This window comes from Benincasa hispida, chromosome 1, assembly GCF_009727055.1.
Source record: "Benincasa hispida cultivar B227 chromosome 1, ASM972705v1, whole genome shotgun sequence".
Lineage (NCBI taxonomy): Eukaryota > Viridiplantae > Streptophyta > Magnoliopsida > Cucurbitales > Cucurbitaceae > Benincasa > Benincasa hispida.
The window spans coordinates 20,749,435-20,771,592 of NC_052349.1; the positions used below are offsets into that span (position 1 = coordinate 20,749,435).

General features: G+C 33.5%; 1 protein-coding gene, 1 long non-coding RNA gene and 2 other non-coding genes across 4 annotated transcripts; 2 read left to right on the forward strand and 2 right to left on the reverse strand.

Annotated features, from left to right (window-relative positions):
* The first annotated feature begins 1,867 nt into the window (after positions 1-1,867).
* Positions 1,868-9,062, forward strand: LOC120092459. The gene is made up of 16 exons (XM_039050550.1): positions 1,868-2,341; positions 2,853-3,047; positions 3,442-3,516; positions 3,632-3,799; positions 4,110-4,273; positions 4,734-4,952; positions 5,126-5,252; positions 5,441-5,629; positions 5,818-5,904; positions 5,996-6,150; positions 6,556-6,675; positions 7,577-7,802; positions 8,151-8,210; positions 8,283-8,456; positions 8,537-8,646; positions 8,738-9,062. The coding sequence occupies exons 1-16, from the start codon at positions 2,141-2,143 to the stop codon at positions 8,901-8,903; spliced, it is 2,436 nt and encodes an 811-aa protein (XP_038906478.1). The 5' UTR covers positions 1,868-2,140; the 3' UTR covers positions 8,904-9,062.
* A 9,522-nt stretch (positions 9,063-18,584) lies between these two features.
* On the forward strand, positions 18,585-21,820 carry LOC120068551. Its single transcript, XR_005479234.1, has 2 exons — positions 18,585-19,073; positions 19,565-21,820. It is a non-coding gene; the product is annotated as an uncharacterized LOC120068551 (long non-coding RNA).
* Positions 21,673-21,760, reverse strand: LOC120070440. Its single transcript, XR_005479936.1, has one exon. It is a non-coding gene; the product is annotated as a small nucleolar RNA snoR118 (small nucleolar RNA).
* A 30-nt stretch (positions 21,821-21,850) lies between the features above and the next one.
* Positions 21,851-21,924, reverse strand: LOC120070429. Its single transcript, XR_005479923.1, has one exon. It is a non-coding gene; the product is annotated as a small nucleolar RNA R66 (small nucleolar RNA).
* Between the last annotated feature and the right edge of the window lie 234 nt (positions 21,925-22,158).

Below are 22,158 nucleotides of genomic sequence, written 5' to 3' on the forward strand. Positions count from 1 at the left end.
AGGAGCTCGTGCTGATAACGTATTGACTTTTGCTTCCAACATTGTTTATTTTGGAAAGATATTTTCTACTTGTAAGTATTTATATGTGTAGTTGGATTGTCTGTCAGACCTAGATCTTCTTTACTCATTTTTTAGGCACCTACAACATATGAAAATGATCTAGGTTTTTTCATTAAAAGAAAATAACTAAAAGAAGAAAAACAACATTTGGAATATACAAAGGTTAACATCTACTAAGAAAAGGAAAAAAAAACATGAAGATGAAAAAAAAACATCAAATCTGGATATTTTCAAAGTCAAATGAAACGCTTGATGTTCCGTCAATTCTGCCGATTTTCTCTTCAGGAGATTCAAAAGAAGTCTGCCACATCCAAATTTGTCATATAGGATGGGTCAAATATGTCACTTTCTGGGGATGCAAAATTTACTTACACATTTTTTGTTTTAACGTGTGACAAGTATGTAACCAATGCCCAGTTATCGTGCATCGAAATCATTTATTTTCAATACTTTTTGAACTTTTATCTTGTAGGACTTTTCCTTTGTCATTATCATTTTGTGTGGTTCTTTTGAAATTTGAATGATTAGAACGATCACCACGAAAATAATAATTATTTCTTCCTCTACCACGGTCATGATCTCGACCTCGACCATGATCATTATTAAAATTCACAGCATTCACTTCAGGGAATGGTATCGTTCCGATTGGTCGAGATTCATGATTTTTCATCAATAACTCATTATTTTGTTTGGTCAGAAGTTATGAAATTAATTCAGAATACTACTTAAAATCTTTTTCTTGATATTGCTGTTGCATAAGCATATTCGAGACATGAAATAGAGAAAATGTCTTTTCTAACATATCAGTATCAGTAATTTTCTCTTCGCTTAATAATAATTTTGAACTGATTTTAAATAATGCGAAGTTGTAATCACTTACTGATTTGAAATCTTGTAGCCTCAAGTGCATCCACTCATAACCAGCTTTAGGAAGTAACTGTTTTTTTTATAATCAAACCTATCTTTCAAATTTTTTCCACAAGATACGATGATCTTTTATTGTAAGATACTCCATTTTCAATCAATTGTGGAGATGACGACGAAGGAAAATCATACCTCTTGCTTTGTTCTAATTGGATGTTGTATTTCTTTCTTTAATAGTCTCTCTAAGATTCATAGCATCCAAGTGAATTTCGGCATCAAACACCCATGACAAATAATTATTACCGTTGATATCAATGATGAAAAATTCTAATTTTGTGAGATTTGTCATGACAACACTATCATAAAATATGATATTTATGTTAGAAATTTAATAGATATTAAACATCCAAAATAACATTAAATTTATTAATTAGAATGAAGAGGAAACAACCAACATGAGCTCGTGTTGATAACATGTTGTGAACTTGAAGGAGCAACAAGAACACAGATGCCAATAAAATATAATATTAAAATAAATAAACATAATATAAATATATGGAATAAATAATAATAAAATAAATAAACATAGATAAATATATATAATTAATAAATAGTAAAAGTAAATAAAATAACAAATTATAAATTTCTCCACTTTCTCCAAACGTATGTCGCAAATTGACAAATAAGAGGTGGATTACATAGACACTAATAATGAGTATTTACAAGACATACGGACAATACTTTAAAAAAAAATAGAGAAATGACATATGATCAATTGACACTAAGTATGAACATCTAATAGATATCTATTTTCTATAATATTTATAATACTTATCACATTAATTAATTTGGCTTAATATCTATTCGGTTCGATCTGGTTCAGCGTTGGACCGGTCTGATTAAAAACCGCAGACCTGTTTGGGGAATAAGAAAATCAGAAAGAAAATGTAAGAAAATATTGACGAATTTCATTTTCCCGTCGCACAGTTCAGTTCGGAGCACGAAAATTTCTTGCGACTTGAACACTAGCAGACTTCCAATTCTTCCGCTGTATCTGCTGCTGATCGATTATCTTTCCTTCAATTTCAACAATTGATCGCCAATCTCTTGATTTCTTTCTCATACATGTAGAATTCCTCCAATTCTCAATCGCAAACCGAGCAGACGAAGAAGAAGAAGAGGGAGGCTTAAGGAATTGCGGCCGGTTCTCAGTTCCATGGCTGCAGGATTGAACTCAATCTTATTTTTATTATACGGTTGTGTTTTGGTATTCGTTTTGCGTGTAGTTCCATTGGAGTCGGCACCTCAAGCTTTCAGGAGAGATCCAGGACATCCTCATTGGCATCACGGAGCCTTCCATACCGTCCGAGATACTGTCCGAAACGATGTTCGTCGGATGCTTCATTCGCGAGCTGAGGTAGTTCTTATTCTGTATTTTCTTCCGATTCTGTGATCGTTTACTTGAGTAAAATGCAGTTGCTTCAATTAGTCTATTGTTATCCCGCTTGCTAAACCTCTTGTTTGGGATTTAAACGACGTTAGAACAATTAGAAATAATGGACAGTTTTAGATTTGCGTTTGTTATGTGCTCTTTTTTTCCTCAATGTTTTTATTGAAGGCACAATTTACTGTCTTTGAAATTCAAGTTGTTATAATCTTGGCTATCATGGAGGAATGCTGTTCCTGGGATTAATTAAACTATGGGCTGACATTTATAATTTGGTACTTCGTAGTATTGTATTTTTCTTTTTCCTTCTTTGAACCTGTAACTTATATTAATTGCCTTGGTACTTTGTAACTTGTGAACTATGAATGATGATGATACATATTACCCATTTACAGAAAAGAATTATAAAAATTAAATCATGTTTTGACTAATGATTGAAAATGTCATTTAGATTGCATAGTCTAATAAAAGCATTGCACAGGTTCCCTTTCAGGTTCCACTAGAAGTGAATATCGTCCTTGTTGGTTTCAATAATGATGGAGCCTACCGGTACACAGTAGATTCACACAGGCTAGAAGAGTTTCTGAGAGCCAGCTTCCCGTCTCACAGGCCATCCTGCCTTGAGACCGGCGAGCCCATTGATATAGAGCATCATATTGTATATAATGCATTTTCTGTGAGTTCATTTTTTATTTTGTTGCATAGTGTGTAACTCATATCCGCAAAAGAATTTGATTTATAAGTCTTCTCTTTCTGAGACTACATATTGAAATTTTTTTGGCTCTCATGCACTTGAGTTTATGTTTTTGAACCAAATGTTTCCTGAAAGTTATAATTTTAATTTTTAATCTATCAAATCAAAGCATGCATCGTAAGTTCTACTTTGATGGTAACATAATAATCCCACTAGTAAGACTACAAGATCATCAGAAACATAGAATTTTGATCTCAGGAATGCATAAATTAGATTGCTTGCACTTACATACTTTTAAATGATTTTTTTTAATTGAGTATTGCATTTTTGTACAAAAAGCTCCTTATTCTGGCTACTATGTTTTGCACTGGTACAGGTAGGTCAGGCTGAATTGATAGCTCTTGAGAAGGCATTGAAGGAGACCATGATTCCTGCTGGAACCGCAAGAGAGGTGGAACTTAAGCTTTGTGCTGGCATTTTCTTCTGTTCTTCTTAGTTTTTGGGTAGTTTGTGTACATTTCGTTCTTTTTGCATATATTTAATTCTAAAAGTTCTATACATTCCAGACTGATTTTGGAAGGGAGGTACCTTTGTTTGAGGTTGAAGCAACAGCAGTTGAACCTGTGTTTCAGAAGTTATATTCCTATATATTTGACACAGATAATGAGGCATACTCTGCTGCTGACAGGGATAGACTTATGCCAATTGCCATATTTATTGTGAACTTCGATAAGGTTTGGTAACTTCTTCTGCATCCAAATTTCGAATACAAAATTTTGGTGCTTCTTGTTAGGATCACCGATGCATTTTCTCCCACTTTTCCTTGGGAAAGTATTCATTTTTCTTCTTTTCTATGTCAGATGGAGTGCTCTTCTCTCTCTCTCTCTCTCTCTCTCTCTAATTATTATTATTATTTTATTTATTTATTTTTTTTGGTGATGATCTACTATCCTTAAATTTTTTCTTTCTATTGTCATCTTTTGTTGCTTTTATTTCATTTTCTGTTTCACCATCTCCTGCCTTTTCACTCTACTTCCTTGACAGGTCAGAATGGACCCCCGAAATAAGGAGATTGATCATGATAGTTTAATGTATGGTAAACTTGCCCAGCTGACTGATGAAGATATGAGAAAACAAGAAGGTGATTACATTTATCGTTATCGATACGAAGGAGGAGGAGCAACTCAAGTTTGGCTGGGCTCTGGCAGGTATTGTTTTAATATCTGGGGAATCTTCTATTTCTGTGTGGTTCTATTGCAATTTTTAGTGGTCCAATACGATTTTAGTTATGTTTTTTGGGCGCTTAGGAACTAACATTCAATACAGTCAGAAGCTAAGTGGAAATTATTAAGTTATGGTTGTTTATACATGGTTGTGATGTTATCCACATCCTTTCAGTAATTGATGTAATAGTAAAGCTAAATGGAGTGGTAATACCCAATTTCATGTCTGACGTGGTTGAATTTATATCATTTGACCATACTGTGATCTCTGCCACTGGTATCCTATCACGATTAAAGTTAATCAATGTGGTAGTAGGTGCAGTTTACCTTTCCGACTGGTGTAAATGTGTAATTGTTGTTTGTTTCTTTGATGGAAAGTGTGTTACTAGAGTTCTGGTATGTGATCCTCGTTCTTTTCTAAGGTCTAACTTTCTTCATTATTCAGATATGTTGTGATTGACCTATCAGCAGGCCCGTGCACATATGGAAAAATTGAAACTGAAGAGGGAAGCGTCAGTTCTAGAACTCTACCACGATTGAGGAATGTGCTATTTCCAAGAGGACTCGGTGCAGCTACTGATCATTCAACCCATGATAACTTTTTGGGGGAACTTGCTGCCCTAGTTTCAACCACCATTGAACATGTGATAGCCCCGGATGTCAGGTTTTTGCATTTCATTTCATTTTAATATTTTATGTTACCTATTCTATATTAGTTTTATTGGCGACATACTGCAGAAGGTTAGGCCCTAGAGAAGAGCTGGCTCACTTGGAATAGGACTTACTGTGTTGAACGAGATGAATAATGTCTTCTCACTGTTTATTCCTTATGTTTAGGTTTGAAACTGTTGATATGACAACAAGATTGCTTATTCCGATAATTGTCTTGCAAAATCACAATCGATACAATATTATGGAGAAAGGCCATAATTACAGTATAGATGTTGAAGCAATCGAAGCAGAGGTAAGATCCTTGCATTGAATACGGTATAAGTTCCACAAAAGATGATGCTAAAAGTTTTATTTCTCTCAGTTAAATGCCTACGTAGTTATTTGTTGAAATGTTGTGGAATGTGAACATCCTGTACATTTGGGTTTATGGTTTGATATAAAACACAAACCTCGTCACGTAGGTGTTTCACATTATTTCAGGTTAAGAAGATGATTCATGTTGGGCAAGAAGCAGTGATAATTGGTGGTTCACATTTACTGCATCGTCATGAAAAGTTGGCCATAGCTGTTTCAAAAGCAATGCGGAGCCATTCCCTACAGGAAACGAAGAATGATGGTCGTTTTCATGTTCATACCAAGGTGTATTTGGATGGCGCTATCCTTAGAGAAGTAAGTGCTGTCTTTTTCTGAATAACTTGACCATTTTGTTTTGGTATATATATTAGTCGGGGAATGCAAACTACTACGTGATTTACATGGACTACTTAAGTGGATTCCACGTAACGGCATACGACCATTAGACATTTTTAGCAATCTCATTGATGCCATTCTGTGAGTAATTGCTTAATTTATTTCAGGAAATGGAAAGGTCCGCTGATGTGCTTGCTGCAGGTTTGCTTGAAGTGGCTGACCCATCTTTATCTGATAGATTTTTCCTTCGCCAGGTTAGCATAAAGGTCTTCTGTTTAGCATACTGGATCGAAGTATTTCACCAGTAAACTTAAGTTTAATGATCTACATTTTGGCGTTTACCAGCACTGGATGGATGAAACTGCTGTTTCAGATGATTCAGTACTGAAACATAAGCCTCTTTGGGCTACATATCAATCAAAAATTGGCAAGAAGGTGAAGAAAACTGAAAAAAAGCAGGGGGATTTGCACCGAACTTATGGAACTAGGGTGCTTCCAGTGTAAGCAACTCAAACTCAACTTATAAAAGAGGGGTTGAGAGGGAGAAGAGAAGTGTAAGGAATAAAATCACCTTTTAAGAGATCAGTATAATGTTTGATTTTTTCTTATATTTATTACCCTAAGTACAACTTCTTTCCTATTTAAAGGCAATCTTTTTGTTGGTGTTTCCTCCAGGGTTTAACATTTATCCTAATGTGTCAGTTTTCATGCTTTAAATGGAAATAAATAGAAACAAAAAAGAGAAGACAGAACATATACTGTTGGATTTAAAATTGGTGTTAGACTTGAAATATCGTATTGGTGCAATTTTCTATTTGTTAGTCTTGATGACATGAATAATTTACAATTGTTATTTTGACTTTTAAAGTCATTAAGATCTAATGCCATCAGCTCCTTTTATTCAGTTTTGTCCTTTCATTGGCTGATGTTGATTCAAAACTCACTATGGAGGATGAAAGCCTGGTTTATGCAAGCAAAGATGTCGTAATCGTACTTGAGCATCAAAATGAGAAGATACCTCTTAGGTGAGTGGAAACTTACGTGATTGAGTGCATCCACCATCCCTATCCCTACATTAGTTTGCAGAATAAAACAATTTAAACAAACCTTTCTGTAGATTTTCTTGTGAATTCCTGTTTGAACTGCTGGTGTACTGAAAGATGAGATGCACTGACAAATGTCCCAATGTTTACATTTTGGTTCCTTCACAATTCTTAGGTCTAAACTCCTTGTTTCTTAGACCCTGTATATTAACCATTTGGTTTTTTTTTTGTTTTTTGTTTTTGAAAAGTAAACTTATAAACACTACTTCCACTCATAAGTTTCGTTATTCAACTCATATTTTCAAAAACTAAACCAAGGTTTGAAAACTGAAAAAAGTAGTTTTCAAAAACTTGTTTTATTTTTTAAATTTAATTAGGAATTCAAGTGTTTCTTTAAGATAGATGAAAACCATAATAGAGAAATTGAGAGGAAACAAGCATAAATTTCAAAAATAGAAAACTAAAAACGAAATTATTGTCAAACGAGGTCTTGGTTATCTGCTTTCGATGTTTACCGTGAAGGTTGGACTCTGTTCATTTCCATCTTTTTACATATCTATCCATTTTCTGTAGGTTTCAGCCACCTTGTTTTTAGCCGTAGTAATAGGGAAAAACTAACTGCACCGAAACTCTTCAGCCTCTACTGTTTTTCTTATTATTCTGATAAGTAACATGAATTGACTGTTTCGGCATACCTTTGTGATTTATGTTCATGTCACTCTGTATCAACATTAGCCAAGTGCTTTACCGGTCCTCGACTAACTTCTCTAGTGGTGTAGTTTTAGCATGCCTTATGTGAAATATGGAATTTGGTGACTTTTCTTTTCTTTATGATAAGAGTTGACCCACTTTCATTATAGCTCAAGTGTGTTGTTTTGTACAGCTATGTTTCTGAAACACATAGAAGACATGCGGATCCATCGCAGGCACAACGTCATATATTAGCTGGGCTTGCCTCAGCCGTTGGTGGTTTGACTGCACCTTATGAGAGGGCTTCTCATGTTCATGAGAGGGCAGTTGTGAATTGGCTCTGGGCAGCTGGTTGTCATCCATTTGGCCCATTCTCGAACACGTCTCAAGTCAGTCAAATGCTTCAAGATGTTGCATTGGTGAGAATAACTTGGATGGATTCTGGTGAAACCAATCTTTTATTATTATTATTAGGATATGAAGAATTCCCACTCATTATATCAAAACTTATCCCACTGATTTTTTAAGAGGCTTCACCCGCCCCAAAGAACTTCAAAATATAACAAGAATTTCTTTTTAAATTACTAAATTTTCTAAATTGAGGGCTTGAACTTATGTATTTCCAAAATTCCAGGCCTTAACAGCCATGGCACCATGATTATATGTACGATTGCACATCAGTGTTTGATATTTCATTGTCCAACTTTTCGTATTATCGGTTTAGAATGCAGAAACATATTTTCATTTTTTTCCTTTTTTCCCGACAGAGGAACATCATATATGCACGTGTAGACTCAGCTCTTCACCGAATCCGAGATACATCAGAGGTAATTTCATTTACATCTGATCTTTTAATCTTGGCTTGGTTTGGTTTGATCATATTGTTTATTTGGTGTCAGACTGTCCAAACCTTTGCAGCAGAACATCTGAAAACTCCACTTGGTGAACCAGTGAAAGGCAAGAAGAACAAGACAACTACCGAGTTATGGTTGGAGAAGTTCTATAAAAAAACCACCAACTTGCCTGAACCTTTCCCCCACGAATTGGTCGAGCGACTCGAAAAGTACTTGGATGTAAGTCATTCAACATGTTGATGCTACTGTCAGTACTAAACGTCTTCAAATTGTAACAGTTTCTTTACAACTGAAAACAGAACCTTGAAGAACAGCTCGTGGATCTCTCGTCGCTATTGTATGACCACCGTTTACAAGATGCACATTTGAATAGTTCAGAAATTTTCCAGAGCTCCATTTTCACCCAGCAGTAAGTTACTCCATCTTCAGCTTAGTTTTTCTTAAATAAATAAATCTGTGGCATTGAAGTGATGCCTTCATACCGTGTTTGTCGATTTTAGGTACGTCGATTTCGTATTGAACGAAGAGAGGGAGAAGATGAGATGCTGCAGCATTGAGTACAAATATCCGGTGCAGTCTTCTCAAAATTACATCTATGGAGGGATTCTTCTAGCTGGGTTTGTAGTTTACTTTCTTGTCATCTTCTTTTCATCACCAGTGCGCTAACACTAAGAACATAGAGTAATAATATTTTAGATGTTAACACTAAAAAAAGCGTACATTTTATTTCTCATGCCAATAGGAATTTAGAAAATTTTGATCATATTGGCAAATTACTTTGGTACCCCATTCTGAATTATTCTTATTTGCAAATTATTACTTTTATACTATGTTCTGTTGCAATCTTTGTTTTAGGGTATGTTTGAATTGATTTTTGAAGGGTTCTTGAGCATTTAGAAAATCAATCTAAATATGCGACGAAAGAAAGAAAACTATTGAGAAAAAATCAAGAATTTGGGTTTTTTTTTCTCGATCGAGAATAAGTCTGCTCTCATCAAAATTTGGTACCAAAAATTTTTCTAGACAAGTTTGTATTGTGTCAAAACTTTAGGCCATTCAATACATGGGTGGTCTAAAAATTGTTATATATATTTATATGTATTAAAGAAAGGAAATTTGAAGTTCTATCCGTAATTTTTTAAATTGAAAATTTCATATCTACATAAATTTGAAAACATTCCCGATTGTATCCTAAATTTTGATGTTGTGTTAATTTAAACGTTAAACTAATAATTGTAGAAATTTAAATTATGAATGTTTGGAAGTGTGTCAATTTATTATTCGTTACGTTTTGTATGGATAAATATCATGTGAGGTTTATAATTTTATCGATTAAATCTTTAAACCTTCGTAAATGAATAAATTTGGTCTCTTAAGGATTTTTCGAAAGTTGTCCTTGCATTAATTCTTCATTTTGTTAATCCGATTCATAAGAACTAATACTTATATGATTTTTAAAGGTAATCTTAATAACGAGTCTAAATTGATTCATTTGTGATAATTTAGAATTTAGACGTTTAATTGAAATAATTATAAGTCTCGTTTGGTTTTCTAACAAAGTTTGACGAAACGTGTAAATTGATACACTTTGAGAGTTTAGAATTTAAATTGATACAATTATTAATTAATGATTTAATTGATACAACTTCAAAGTTACTTTAGTAATATAGATTGATATTTCTCCTACAAAGTTGGTAAAGTTATTCCCTTTCCTATGAAAATTTACGGTTTTGCCTGTTCCATTGTTGAAATAGTTGGGTTATTATCTCAAGCCTGGTAGCTCTTTTGTTATGGTTAAAATTAGGTCAGCATTTGATAATTATTTTATGTTTTGTATTTTTATGTTTTTTTCATTTTGATTTAGATTTTTTGAAAATTAAAGATACATACTACTTCAACATATTGATTTCTTTATTATGTTGTAATATTTTAGAAGTGTTTTCAAGATCTAAATCACGTTTTGAAAACTAAAAAAGTATTAGTTCTTGTTTTAAAATTTTGACTAAGAATTCAAATATTTATTTACGAAAGGTGAAAATGTGATTAAGAAATTATGAGAATACAAGTACAATTTAGCAAACATGACCTTGGTTTTTATAATTTAAAATGCTGTATTATAGGCTTCTAAAATCAGTTCATTAATACCTTGTGTGTCAACTTTTTGTTTTTGTTTTTTTTTCTTTTTAGACTATGTTATAAACATTACTTCCAATGAAAATATGACCAGAGAAACTTCTCCCGTCGTATAATAACTGATGTAGGGTTAAAGATTAGGTAAATTACTTTCAAACTTTGAATTAGTGATTTAGGGAGATATGAACCCTTGACCGGCTTGTCGGACAGTTGGTTCGCTCGTCTTTCGATAAGGTGGGCGCTACATACGCCTTGTATTGATTAAGATTCATTCTTTTTTAGCCAAGGCTATTGGCTTAACTTTTCTAGAAGGGGTCAACTTCCCGAAACGATGAACAAGGGTCCCATTGGATTTTCCTTTTTTTTTTCCTGATTGCAACGAATACGGTAACAACTCTTGCCCTCCTTGGTGCTCGCGTGTTTATTATCTACATTTTAGGGAAATTGCAATAAACCCACCTCCAAATTTTCAATTGTAAAAATTAGACCCCTCAAACTTTTATAAATATTAAAATTGAATCCTCAATCTTACAATAGTTGTAGATTTGCACTCCCACATGATAAAAATTGAACCTTCTTTTTTCTAAAGGTATTGTAAGTTAAGTAAAGTGTGGGGTGGGAGAATCAAACCTCAAACTTCGAGCTCGATAGTATGAATACTATGTCAATTGAGCTACACTCTTGTTGGCAAAAATAAATAAATAAATAAATAATAAAATAAAAAATAAAAAACCTTGAAACTTATACAATTTTTACAATAATGTAAGTTTGTAGATTCAATTTTAATACTTCTATAAGTTTGAGTACTAAACTTTTACTATTGAAAGTTTGAGGTTATAATTGTAATTACCACCTTACTTTATGGACGATTTTTGCAATTTACTCTACATTAATAACATTTCCAATATCTAAGTCAAAAATTTGAAAATATATGATTTCATCTAATAACTATTTGGTTGTTTTGTTCTTAACAATTGTACTCACAATTTCTTATTAATTGTTTCATCTTTCTTAAAATACCATTTAAATTTTTAGGCAAAGTCAACTTTCAAACATAAATGCTTAAAGTTTTTTTCTTTTTAAATTTTCAAAATTTGTCATGAATTTTGAATACTTTAAAAAGTAGACCAAAAAGAACAAAGAAATCTTACAAGTTTTTTTTTTTTTTTTCCCACTTTACATAAACAAACCAAGAAAATCGTAAAACTATAAACACTTCTCTAGACAAAGCTTAATTATGCAAACCTTTTTGAAGACTTCTTAAAAAGGAAGCATTGAAAAATTAGAAGAGACATTTTTGTCTTCTCTATTTTACGATAGATTGTAATATTAGATGAACAATTTCTTTTCGAAAAATATTTGGATGTAGCTCGCATGTGATAGATAAAGTGGGGAGATATGTGTAACCAAATCATTGCTATTTCCTTTTTAATTTTTTTATATTGTTATTATTATTATTATTAATTATCATTATTATTATTATTTTGTTCGTTATTGTTATAATAGTTCATTAACAAATTTTTCACGTCAATTCAAAACCTTTTTACTTTTAGCTATTTTAACAAAATTAACACAATTTTGAAAACATATACACTAGTTTGACACAAATTACAAACCTCATAGACCTTTTTAATTAAACTAGTAGATATGTTTTAAAAAGTAATGTGAGTGTCATTATTTTTAGTACACTCAATTGACTTTCAAAACAAATTTTTAGTTTTCTAAACCGATCTAATCATTCATGATGTCTTGTTTTACAATCGTATTAAACCTCTCATCTCGAAAGAGACCCTTATTAGAAAAAGACATCCTAAGATATTTTGAAGATGGCATGTTTTATATTTTATTGACCGCTTATTTTCAATAGTCAAAATGTCGTTGCAAAAGTTTGACAACTCCACTGAAAATGATGGCCTCTCAATTTATAAAAGAGTGTTCACTTCATACATTCCCAACTTAAGCAGATTATCATTTTCAAAAGAACACTTAAGTAGATCATAAAAAGGTGTAGTTCAAAACTTTCTTTTATTTATTTATTTATTTATTTGAAACGGTGTAGTTGAAAACTTGTAAGCCAAAGCCATCACAAGCCCCATAAATCATTCTCTTAATTTTTTTTAGTGAATCGTAGTATATGAAAATTCATCTCAAAACCAATTGAGAATAAGAGTAATCTAACTATCTATTTTATAAATAAATGAAATACCTTAATTTTTTCAATGTGAGTTCCCGAACATATCTTCCCTTACTCATAACTCCAACATATAAACTCCAAACTTCATTACTAAATTTCATGCCTCAAACATCCACTTATAATATTTTTTGTTAGAAATATGATATTGGCTAAATGTATTTGTTCTAGATGGCTGACGTTGGCTCCTTGGATTTTTAGGAGTGGTCTCGGTTTTTGTCTTTGGTTGATCTTGTCTTAGAGGATTTTCTTCTAGTTGCTAAATCTACAAAATATTTCTTTCCTTATTTAACTTATTCTGCAAAATATTTTATTTGGAATGTTTTCCTTTTTTGGTGAACTGATGAATTTTTGTGAGGATATTTTCCATCATTCCGCTGTGCTATTTAAGTTCAAGAAGTACTCAAGCTAGGGTTGCTGCATCAATTGTTTGTGAGATCATCGTGTGAGCTTTACAAAATTCTTACAGCACTACGTTGTTTTCAAATAGAAGTTCATTGAGTTATTTGAGCTATTTGTGGTTGCGTGTTCTTCACTTGTTCTTACTACAATTCACAAAGGTTGATTGGTCTTGGGGGCCTAAGACTTTGTTCATCGAGTAGGATTTCTTAAGCCTTAGAGGGAGCCTAAGGTGTTATTCATTGAGAAGGGAGTTCTCAAGACTTAGGAGAGCCTAAATTCTCATGTAAAGGGAGTTCACAAGTTGGAGGAAAGATATCATCAAATGAGAGGGAGTCTCACACACTTAAGGGGAGCCAAAGGGTTTCAACACTAATATTCACATACTTAGGGGGAGCCTAAGTTTGAGAGAGAGAGAGTCTCACATCTAAGGGAGTCTAGGTGATCAGCTAAGTCAGGTTGTATGGGTATCACTGTAACTGTTGTTATTTACAAATAAGTACAACGTTGTAATTGTTTGACTTTTATATATTAGTGGAATACAACCCAGGGCACACTACCCATAGACGTAGGTGGTTTATCATCGAACTGGGTTACCAATCTCGGTATGTTTATTTTGATTCATCCTCTGTTGTTTCACTATTGTTTCCAAAATTGTCAGGATTTTGTGTGAGACAAGTGTACTGAGTGCAAGTGACTACTTTCCAAACTTTCACTTGGTATCAGAGCAGGTCACCTTTATCTTAGGTGCTTCGATTATGGATGGCATTAAAGAAGGTAGTTCCACTATGCGTCCTCTTGTTCTTGATAGAACAAACTACTTCTACTGGAAAGCCAAGATGACAACCTTCTTGAAATCAATCGACAGTAAAACCTGAAAGGCAGTAGTCATAAGATGGTCTCATCCAACTATGAAGAGTGCTAATGACAAAGAAATCTTGAAACCAGAGATTCAATGGTCTAAAGCTGAAGATGAAGTTTCTTTAGAGAACTCACGTGCGTTAAATGTTGTATTTAATGGTGTTGATCGTACGATATTCCATTTAATTAATACGTGCACCTCAGCTAAAAAACTTGGGATATCCTGTCAGTTGCTCGTGAGGGAACATCAAAAGTCAAGTTGTCTAGAGTACAACTGCTGACATCAAAATTTGAAAATCTTGAAATACAGGACGTTGAATCGTCATAGAATTTAATGTCTAATTGTTTAACATAGTCTATGAGTCATTTGTGTTGGAAGAGAAAATTTCTGAACAAAAGTTGGTCAGGAAAGTACTTAGACCTTAACCTAAGAAATTTGATATGAAAGTTACAGCCATTGAGGAAGCTCATGACATCTCCATTATGAAAGTTGATGAATTATTTTGCTCTCTATTAACTTTTGAGATGTCTTTGGATGGAAAACAGAAAATCGAAATAAATGGATTGCTTTGCAATCTTCATTTGAAGAAGAGCATGATGATCCTAATAGGGAGTCTAATGAGTCTCTTACTGACTCTATATCTTATCTGTCCAAACAATTCAATCGTGTTTTCATACGATTTGAGAAGAAAATAGGAAATCAAAGTGCTCGAAGTTCTATATCTGGAGGAAATCCCACTCAAAAAAATTTAAACCTTAAAATTTTCAAAAGGAAGCTGACAAAGTTGGTTCCACCGGCTATCAAAATAGGGAGAAGACCTTTAAGTGCAAAGAATGTGAAGGCTATGGTCATTTTCAAGTTGAATGTCCAAATTTTCTGAAAAAGCAGAATAAAAGTTACATTCTAACCTGGTCTGAAAATGAATCTGATGGCAGTAGCGACTCTAAAGCTGATATCAAGGCGCTTGTTAATAACATCCCATTCGACACTTTGTCCTATGAGAATCTTAAACTTGATATGTTCATGGGAAGTGATAACAGTAAGAATAACCCTGCGATTTTTGACCCCTCTTATCAGACACTATTCAACAAGTGACAAGATGACTTGAAGGTTTTTTATATTAAAAAAGAGAGGATTGAATCTTTAATGGTAGAAAATTGTAGACTTATGTCTACAATTGCAGATATAAAACATGAACAGAATCTTCTTAAAGTTGAAAAAGATTCCATGAGTAAGTCAATTAGAATGCTAAACTCAGGCACTGAAACTCTTGACATAATTTTATCAGAAGGAAAAACAACCAATGACAATGCAGGGCTAGGGTTCTCAAAAAGGGGAATCAGGGCCAATCAATCATCCAAACTTAAAAGGAATTAGAAGATTGAGTTTGTAAGAGCACAACATTCTGAATCATATGGCTTGCCAAAAGCTTCGTCTAGTAGTGTAAATAGAAGATTCAGTTATTAGTTTAAAAAGACGTGGATATGTCACTACTATGGAAAAAGAGGTCATAAAAGACCTTTCTGTTTTCAATTGTATGGAACGCCGTATAGATCTCCCAACATGACTTACATGTCTCCTCCCTCCAGAAATAGGCTTCCTCGTAATCCTCGAATGAAACAGGTAAGGAGAATCAAAGATGTATAACATAAATATAATGTTGTGTTAGTTTCCTTCAGGTCTTCAGCAAAGGAAGACATGTTCTTTGACAGTGGAAAATCTAGACACAAGATAGGAGAAAAGAGCTTTATTTCTGACCTAAAGCTTGTGATTCTCGAGCATGTTACCTTTGGGGATGGAGCTATTGGAAAAATTGTTGAAAATTGTAAATTGAGCTTTCCTTGTCTTCCTTATCTCAGTGATGTAATATTTGTTGAAGGACTTACTGCTAATCTTATCTGTATCAGTCACTTGTGTGATCAAGGGTTGAATGTCAATTTTATTAAAGATAGATGCATTGTTACAGATGATGCCAAAACACTTGCCATGACAGATATACGTTCCTTCAATAACTGTTACTTATGGTCTTCTAATGATTCTTCTTAGGTTTGTCACCTTTCTCATCAAGAAGAGATAAGTTTGTGGCATAAATGCTTTGGTCACATGAGTATGAAGTCTATTCAGAAAGTTGTGTAAGAAATGCCATTGTTGGCCTTCCCCTTTGCAAGTTACAAATGGAACAATTTGTGGTGACTATCAAGCTGGTAAACAGATTTGTGTCTCATAAATAGGTACCTCATACTGTTTCTAGTCGCATTTTAGAATTATTTCATCTGGACCTTATAGGTCTCATGCAAACAAAAGAAAAAAGTATGTCCTTGTATGTGTTACTGACTACTCCAGATTCACTTGGGTACATTTTCTTCATGATAAATCATAAATGTTCACTGCTTTTCAAGCTTTATGTCTTCAAGTGCAAAAATAAAAGAACCTGAGTGTCATTCATATTAGAAGCGATCACGATTGTGAATTTGATCATTCTCAATTTCATGAATTTTGCTCCTCGTTCGTATTCATTATGAGTACTCTGCCCCTATTACTCTTCAGCAAAATGGGATTGTTGAATGAAAGAATCGGACTCTCCAAGAGATGGCCCAAGCCATGCTCCATGCCAAAAACTTGCCTTTCCACTTTTGGGCTGAAGCTTTGAATACTGCATGCCACATCCATAACCATTTTACTCCCCGTCTAGGTTCCTCCAGCACCAATTATGAAATATGAAGGGGGAGGAAACCTAATATCAAATATTTTTATATATTTGACAACAAGTGTTATATCTTAGTGGACATAGACTTAAGAGAGATGAGATTCCAAATCTAGTGAAGGCCTTTTTTTTAGCTATTCCACAAACAATAGAGTTTACCGTGTGTATAGAAAACGTACACGGTGTGTTATGGAATCTACAAATGTTGTAATCGATGATGTTGTGAATGGTTCTGATACTGTCTCTAAGGAAGAAGAAAACAACATGTTGCCTATTGTTAGCTGAAATGTCCAAGAAAGGTATTTGACAAGTGCACTGAAAGCCAGAATAAGAATAGTGAGGATGTAATTGAAGAAGATGAAGTTAGTAAGAAGAAACCCTCGAGCATGGTTTATAAAAATCATCATGCCTCTAACTTTATCGGAAGTTTAGAAGAAGGGATCTCCACCAGAAGAAAAGATAAAGCCAACTATCTTGAGATGATAAGTAACATATGCTTTACTTCTCCTACTGAGCCAAAGAATGTCAAGGAAGCTCTTGTTGATGAGTGTTGGGTGAATGCAATGCAGGAGAAGTTCAATCAATGTGCAAGGAATGATGTCTAAACTCTCGTTCCCCGTCTAGAAAATGTGAATGTTATAGGGACAAAATAGATTTTTAAGAACAAATATGATGAAAGTGGAAATGTGACCAGGAATAAAGCTTGTTTAGTTGCTCAAGGGTATACTCAGATTGAAATTAGACTTTGATGAAACATTTGCACCTGTGGCTCGCTCAAAGCTATCAGATTTCTTTTTGGTATCTCGTGCTTACTAAAATTTAAATTATTTTAGATGGATGTGAAAAATGCCTTCTTAAATGGGTACTTAAATTAAAAGGTGTATTTTAAGCAACCTAAAAGATTATTGATTCCTCTCAACTTAATCATGTATACAAGCTAAAAAAGGTTCTTTATGGTTTTAAGCAGGCTCTCAAAACTTGGTATGTAGGTTGACTTAGTTTTTTTGTTGAGAATAGCTATAGTAGAGGAGAAGTTGATAAAATTCTATTTGTGAAGAAATCTGACAAGGATTTTGTTATTGTACATATTTACATTAATGATATTATTTTTGGTGGGATGTCCCTAAAGATGGTTGATCTATTTTTAGAATAAATGAAGAAAGTGTTTGAAATGAGTATGGTAGGTGCATTGACCTACTATCTTGAGTTTCAGATCAAACAACTTGATGTAGTTATATTTATCTCTAGTAAATATGCTAGGAGCATTGTGAAGAAATTTGGGCTTGAAAAGGTAAAACTCAAACGAACTCCAACTCATACTCACTCTAAGTTGTCCAAATATGCATATGGAAATAGTTTTGTTGAAAACTTATATAGAAGCATCATTGGAAGTAAGCATCATTGGAAATTTATTATACCTCATTGCTAGTAGGTCTGATATTGCTTTTGTGGTTAGAGTTTATACTCGATATCAATCTTGTCCCAAGTGATTACGAAATATTATATACTTTTGACACAAGTATATATCAGTGGTGCAAAGAGAATAATCAAATACATCTGGGACAAGTGATTACGAAATATTATATACTTTTGACACAAGTAGTTTTCTTGTTGGCTACTGTGATGTTGACACAAGTAGTTTTCTCCTTGGAAACAATCTTATATCATGGTTTAGCAAGAAATGATATTGTGTTTCTCTATGTTATTGCAGAAGCCAAATACATTGTTGTAGGCAGTAGTTGTACTCATCTAATGTGGATGAAGCAGATGTTGAATGAATATGATGTTCCGTACGAAGCCATGACTCTTTATCATGACAATCTTAGTGCTATCAACATATCAAAGGATCTTGTTTAGCATAGTTGAACCGAGCACATTGATATGCGACATCACTTCATTCGTGATCTTATTGAAAATAAGAAAATTGTTCTTGAACACGTCTATACTAAAGATCAACTAGCAGATATATTTACAAGCCTTGGATGTAGCTCAATTTGAAGCCTTAAAGGTAAGTTTGGGTCTTTGCAAAATTAATTAACAAGTGTTGCCTTTGGCAGGTTTGAGCATTTATTATAAGCAAGCCCATTAATTGTACTCTGTTGATGGCCCACGCTCAACTTAATGATGTGATTAGTTTAAATTTGAATTTAAGTAGGAGGAAGTTATTAATTGAAGCTTTAATCCCTTCTAACGTGGTGTTTCATCTTCTTCCCCACGTTGCTCTAACTACCCGAGTGCTCTATTTTGTATATTGTTCTTACATATTGGTAAATACTAGGAAGAGGACTTATGTTCCTGAGAAACAGATGGTTCGTTTCAAAGAGAAAGCTAATTGAAAGAAGATTGTTGACGTTAATGTCCCTGCAACTTCTACCAACGCATATGGTGTTCGAATGTGAGGGTTACATTCTCTCTCAAATGATGATCTTGCTACTTTTCATTCCATCAAGCAGAAGAGATCGTCTATTGGTTCTCCAATCTTTGCTAAGAGGAAGATTGATATGTTGTCCACAATCGCCTTGATTATCATTGATCTTGTGGGATCAGGTAAGACAATTTTAAGACAATTTTAGTCGACTTTAACAAATCTTCTAGTAGTTCTTTTGAATCTGAACAAGATTACCGTGCTGCAAGTCATGGTTCTGAGCAAAATGAGTCTTCTAATCTTGGTAGACCTTTTAGCAAAGAAATTAGGGTTTCTTAACCATATGTTACTGATAAACCAAATGATGACTTTACTATTGAAACTAGTCATGTTGCTATGAATGTTAATGTCTCTAGAACTAGCCTTGACTTTCCCACGAATGTTAATAGTCCTTCAAATCCATTGATCGGATTGTGCATGAGTCTGAATTGAGTTCTAGTGGTAATGTTGTTGTGAATGTTTCTATTTCTAATGAGACTGTTGTGGTTTTACCTATTTGTAAGAATCAAAGTGCCATTGACGAGTCTGTTGAGTCCACTTCTATTGTTGATGGTGGGTCTGATAAAATTGGCGTTTTAAATTATGTGATTGACGAATCTGCTAAATTGTTTAGTTGAGATGATAATTCGCTCAATCAAATGTTTTCCACGCTGAAAGATGAATGCAAAGACAACTTCTAAGTCTTCAAAAGAAAATTCAATAAGCAATTCTGACAATGAATTTGAAAAAGTTCAAGGGCCAATCACTTGTGCATCTGCACGAGGTCAAAAGAAAAGGCAAATCATGCCTCTATCCCTCTTTTGCCTCTTGATGGTGTCTTCTCCATTCCCTCTGAGAAAAGTGCCTTCTTTTGGAAGTTTGTGATCATGAAGAAGATTTTTGCTAATAAGTTGTCAGAAAAGGCACAAGAATGTCTTGATATCATGGAGCTGATTGTAAAGCTGGTCTAGAATTTCACCTACTCTTGATGATGTCAATTCCTGACTTTCGAGGGGTTCATGTCAAATACCACAATTTTGTTTTTACTATAGGGGTGGGAATGTTCCCTACACTCCTAAACTGTGTCCTTCGATAAAAGATTGGTTTCTGAATTAACCGGAGGTTGAAGAAGGCTTGGCTTAAGACTTTTCGCATTGGGATTGGCAATTGTTGCCCTTTTTTTCATCACTCTAGTCTTTCAATTGCTCTAGCTACTTTGTTGTATCAAATTGTAAAAGAAGTTAGTTTTGACTATGGGGCTTTTATCATTGGTCAAGTTTGACAACACATTGTTCTCAAATTTTGTGTTCACCTATTCCCTATCCTCAACTAATATGTGGAACTGTCTCAAAAACCTAATTTACTCTCAACCAAAAAACCTATTAGTGCCAATTCAAGTCTACCTTCTCCCAATACTATCGAGGAAGCTCAAGTGTTGATTTTGGTCATCGTTTTCTGCACTCTTTGTCTGAGATGAGTAAAATGTTTAATGATGTTATTGATTAAAACCTCTATTAGTGCCAATTCAAGTCTACCTTCTCCCAATACTATCGAGGAAACTCAAGTGTTGATTTTGATCATCGTTTTCTGCACTCTTTGTCTGAGATGATTAGAATGTTTAATGATGTTATTGATTGTGCATCGAATCAAATGATTGAAAGCGTGAAATTACTATATTGATGACTTTGATGAGACTAGCTAGGATGGATCCTAATCGTGTTGGCTCTTTATAGTATTTTCTTTAAACCAAAGGAGAGTTTGTTGCCAATTTAAAGTTGTTTTTGCTTGGACTGATGGTTGGATGACAACCACAAATGGCTATCTATTTCATCAATCTTAGACTTGCTCTTATTTCTACACGAACCTATAATACTACGGTTTAACTTGACTAACTTTGTTAATTGTTGATATGGGTTGGTAATTTTTGATAGGTCATATCTTTAAAAAAATATATCTTAGTCAAAGGGAGAATTTGTTACAAATAGATTGCTAGCAACTCAAATTTTTAGTTATCTCAATTTTTATCTTAAGTAGATCTTATCTCAAAGTCTATTCTTCTAATTGACAAATCTAGAGAATTATTTTTTTTATTTAACTATCATATTAATTTTGTTTGTGAGACTATCATACTAGCTCTTTGAGCTATTTGAGGCAACATGTACTTCATCTGCTCTTGCTTTAATTCACAAAGATTGATTGGTCTTGAAGAACCTAAGACTTTATTTATCGCTAAAGATTTCTCAAGCATTAGAAGGAACTTAAGAGTCTCACACACATAGGTGGAGTCCAAATAGTTTATTTTGATTCACTCATTATTTTGTTGTTCCTGAAATTACAAAGACATTGTGTGAGACAAATGCATTGAACAAACAATGTCATTAATGAACTTACTTTTTAATCATATAGATGATACTTGTGTTTTATGTGGTTTTTAGAATTGCATAATACCATTTAGGATTTAAACACATTGTTCAAAGTTAGTTACTTTGAGATTTGCTAAAAGCGTCTAAAAAATTTAAACGTTATGGAGTTACTAAAAAGACCAATTTGATTTTTAAACTTACATTTTTCTGTTAGATAAATTTGAATATATAAAACAATAACCATCCTCAAAAGCTTATTCTACCTTTCTATATAATTCAGAGACTAAAATTAAACCAATAAATCTCCTCAATAAGATGGAAAAAACAAGAACGATCAATAATATGCAATCGGAGACATAAAAAAACATGTAGAAAATTGAGATCAGACATGGTTTCTAGGCCGCATTGTCCATCAAATGAAGCAGAAATTGTATCTACTCAGAGCCCAGTGCATGTTCATCACTTCCAGTAACAGTAATCACAAACAAAAGTTTCAAAAGATGGAAATACAAAAACAAAACAAAGAAGATGTAAAAGCAATATGTGGATTGTAAAGACTCCTCAGAATTATGCTTGTGATTGTCATCAAAATTAGACTATCAGGTCTCAAAGATTTCATGCCATCACAGGAGCCAGCAAAGAGATAACACATTCAAAACCGAAAACACAAGATTTTTTCTAGAGAAATTACAAGAAAATAAAATTCATAGCACAAAAACACAGATCCAGAGTTAGGAGAAATTTTTTTCAGAAAAATGAAAACGAAGAACACGACAAAGCAAGAGATAATAGAGGTTTACGAAGAGCAATCGATATCGATAAGAGATTTAGCAGGCTCTAATTCACTGCGCCTGGGAAGGACAAC

Bases quoted from the DNA above. Each gene is read 5' to 3' on its own strand.
- LOC120092459 (XM_039050550.1), top strand. From the start codon at position 2,141: ATGGCTGCAGGATTGAACTCAATCTTATTTTTATTATACGGTTGTGTT. The intron at 5,630-5,817 runs GTAAGTGCTGTC...AATTTATTTCAG, and splicing joins ATGGCGCTATCCTTAGAGAA to GAAATGGAAAGGTCCGCTGA. The intron at 8,647-8,737 runs GTAAGTTACTCC...TGTCGATTTTAG, and splicing joins AGCTCCATTTTCACCCAGCA to GTACGTCGATTTCGTATTGA.